Genomic DNA, 3,690 nt, shown 5'->3' on the forward strand with positions numbered 1-3,690 from the left:
TGCAGCAGAAATTTTTTTGTAACCTTGGCCAGATCTGTGCCTTGCCACAATTCTGTCTCTGAGCTCTTCAGGCAGTTCCTTTGACCTCATGATTCTCATTTGCTCTGACATGCACTGTGAGCTGTAAGGTCTTATATAGAAAGGTGTGTGGCTTTCCTAATCAAGTCCAATCAGTATAATCAAACACAGCTGGACTCAAATGAAGGTGTAGAACCATCTCAAGGATGATCAGAAGAAATAGACAGCACCTGAGTTAAATATGAGTGTCACGGCAAAGGGTCTGAATACTTATGACCATGTGATATTTCAGTTTTTTTTTTTTTTATAAATTTGCAAATATTTCTACATTTCTGTTTTTTTCTGTCAAGATGGGGTGCTGAGTGTACATTACTGAGAAATAAAATGAACTTTTTTGATTTTTGGAAAATGGCTGCAATGAAACAAAGAGTGAAAAATTTTAAGGGGTCTGAATACTTTCCGTACCCACTGTATATAATAAATACAACATACAGTAGCTGCACATACACTTAATGCATTGTTTGTAAAGTATGGGTCATATACTTACTAAAAAAGATTATCCATTTAAAAATTGACTAATTGATATGAAACTATTTGGCAAAAGTATTTGGTAATTTAATAAATAAAGAATTACTTGTTTGTAAATGTTTGAACCTTATGAAGGTCCAGATTAACAAAATGGCATGCAGCATCCAACTGCCTTAAATCAGTATCTGATATTTAGCATTTAGTATAAAAGTTGATATTATTGAGAATAGAAGTTATTTTAATTTATGTGTTTAAGTATATTTTGTGAAAATGTTCTTGGAATGTTATTGGAGCAATGAAATCAAAATACTGTACATATACTGTACATTTACTCACAAATTTTCACGATGACTCCGTCTTTTTCTAGGTTCTTTCTTCCCGGCACTGAAGCCATCGGAAACTGTGTTCAAGGTGATCTTTTGGCTGGGCTACTTCAACAGCTGCATCAATCCCATGATCTATCCCTGCTCTAGCAAAGAGTTTCAGCGGGCTTTCACTCGGCTCCTCAGGTGCCAGTGTCACCAAAGACAGAGGGTCCTGCGTCGCTTCTATGACCAGAGGTGGAGGACAGCTGTCAAGGGAATGACAAAGGATCAAAGGGGAGACTATAAGCCCGGCTATGCTGTGCATGAATGCTATGGCAACTCTTTGTTACACAAGGGGAAAGGGTGCTCGCTAGGGTTCAAGAGATGGAGCCTCTTTCCACCACTGCAAAAGTCCTCCTTCCAGCTCAAAGAGAAAGTCAACAATCTGTCAAATAAAATCAAGGGAGGAACAGGAAAAAGTTCCACACCTGCAGTTGGCCGGATTGATGTAGTAGATACAGTCTCTATGGGGATTTACAACTCCTCTGAGCAGAGCAGTTATCAATTCTATGATCTGGCAGACTGCTATGGCCTGAAAGAGACTGACATTTAGAGGGCGACCAAAGAATCCATTATTTATTTTCAAAGGGTCATATTGGACCAACATGCAAGAAAGACTAGTGCATCATTTTGTGTTCTCAAAATATCTGATAATCAAAGCTCGATTAAGCCGTGGAATGACAACGAAGGCTTGATCCCAGCACAAAGAGGACTAAAGCTTTATGTCAGTCCCTCATCCCCATCATGATTATTTAAGTTGTGAGCTGCTAAAAGCCACCTTTTGGAAGTGGACACAAAAGTAGCTAACTCCTTGTACTTAATGTGACTGCTGTCACTTGGAAGCAATGTGCATCAACATTACCCAGACCACAGTCAACAGGTGTAAGCACTTTCATTCAGACATTTAACATGAGCTTTATTATTACTGTTACACCCATTTCTTTAAATTTTATATCAGACAGTCTTCATATCTTTAACTATTAGCCAGCTGACACTGTGTAGTAACACCCAATGAATGGTGACTGCTTTGTCTGATATTCAGCTGACTTTAAACAACAAAAAACAGAAATGGATTGAAACAAATATTTTGAATCACTAACAGAGCAAAGTTAGTCAAAAGTGCAATTTTTATTGTTGCCAGAATGTCTGGATTTAATCATATGTAATATGTAGGAATAAATTATGTTACTTGTGCCATTTTTCTGTTTTGACAAGGCATTGTAAAGATAAGAGGCCAGCTAAGAATAAAGATGATACACAGTATTTATTCTTATTGTTAACTTGTCATTGATATGTAGACTTGTTTAAATAAAAACCCATGAGTCAACTTGTCCACCTAACTGTAATTCGCAACGCCAAGTGAGTGAGTACCAATGTGAAATGAACATGCTTTTTTTGTATTTTGTGATGTTATGTTTGTTTATGTAAGTTGAAAAACAAAATAAAAAGGAGAGAAAACAAGTTACAGTAACTAATTCGATTTGGGATAAAAAAAAAATTTAATCTGCCCCATCCAGCAGATGTCACTATTGTTTTTCGTTTTACCTCCTTCAGCTTCTCACCATTATGTCAAATTTTTGCTTTTGGCAAGCGATCATTGTTTGTTTTTAGACAAAATAACAATGGAACTGATGGAAATAAATCAATATCTGCCTGTATTAAACAAGGTGAACATAATAGTGAGAATCTGCTGGCTGACAAACAAATGCAAATAAAGATTTAAATAAAGGAATTAAAAGAGAGTGACAAATGGACCCACTCACGTAAGGCTAAACCTGCAGGCAATGTAGAGAAACACAAAGAAAGAGAGAGAGACTCTATCAAGACTAATTCATCTCAATTGCTTCCTGTTATTAGCCTCATTCCACCATGAGTTTACTCAAGTCTTGACCTAGGGGAAAGTCGAACAGTTGGCTTTGTAGTTTTTTCATTTAATTTAATTTTAATCATGACCAAAACTCATGCAGAAAATCTTCATGAAGAAAATGACATAGATGAAAATTAACAGAAACTGTTTCTTCACTCTGTAAAGGACTGAATAAAGTTTTTTTTTACTTTTTTAAGTAAAACTACTCACGTTTGGTGCCAGGACAGACATTAAAGCACCTATTACTAATTAAAACTAAGTACATGGGATGAGTAGAACTATACATAAAATTATACAAAACTAACACACTACAAAATAATACATAAAACAGCTTACTACCATGGATAAAATGCTCTTTGATGTTGTATTTAACAAATGCCCACTGAAACATTTTTTTCCATTTATTCCCACTTACTCCCTAGTCTCTCAAATAGAAAACAGACTTGAAACAACAATATAACTCCATCAGCTATTTTCTTACTCGAGTGATAAAAGTCACTGGTTCCCATTGGAATGTGTTGATAACACTTTCACAGTTTGCAGTTCACAAAGCAAAAGAGCCTGCCAAAGAGACAGCCACAGCCTTGACTCCTAATTGTGTACCGACAGCAGTGCTGCTAGTTTAACAATAATATACTTTGACTATGGCTTAGAGCTAATAAACAGAGCGCAGATGAACATCTAAGTTCATCATTTGCACAGAACTGTCCTTGACTATCTTGAGCAAGACTAATTTTCTGTGCACTGGGTATCACTGTGCATTGCAGGATTGAGTTACAAGTTAAAAGAAAAGTAAAGCAATAGCAGAAAATAATAAATACTGTCTATGAATTGCTAGGGTTTCAAAAAACACCATTCTCATTGTTCACTTTACAGCAATGTTAAACCACAAACTGAGTCATGTTTTCGTCT

General features: G+C 36.0%; 1 protein-coding gene across 1 annotated transcript in view; it reads left to right on the plus strand.

Moving 5' to 3' along the window:
- The window catches only part of LOC123969646 (alpha-1D adrenergic receptor-like), a 6,158-nt gene extending 3,786 nt beyond the window's left edge, over positions 1 to 2,372 (plus strand). The window contains exon 2 of the mRNA XM_046047228.1: positions 914 to 2,372. Coding sequence (XP_045903184.1) covers positions 914 to 1,464 — 551 coding nt within the window. The 3' untranslated portion in view covers positions 1,465 to 2,372. The remainder of the gene's footprint in view (positions 1 to 913) is intronic.
- The last annotated feature ends 1,318 nt before the right edge of the window (positions 2,373 to 3,690 follow it).

Source organism: Micropterus dolomieu, linkage group LG04, assembly GCF_021292245.1.
Source record: "Micropterus dolomieu isolate WLL.071019.BEF.003 ecotype Adirondacks linkage group LG04, ASM2129224v1, whole genome shotgun sequence".
Classification (NCBI taxonomy): domain Eukaryota; kingdom Metazoa; phylum Chordata; class Actinopteri; order Centrarchiformes; family Centrarchidae; genus Micropterus; species Micropterus dolomieu.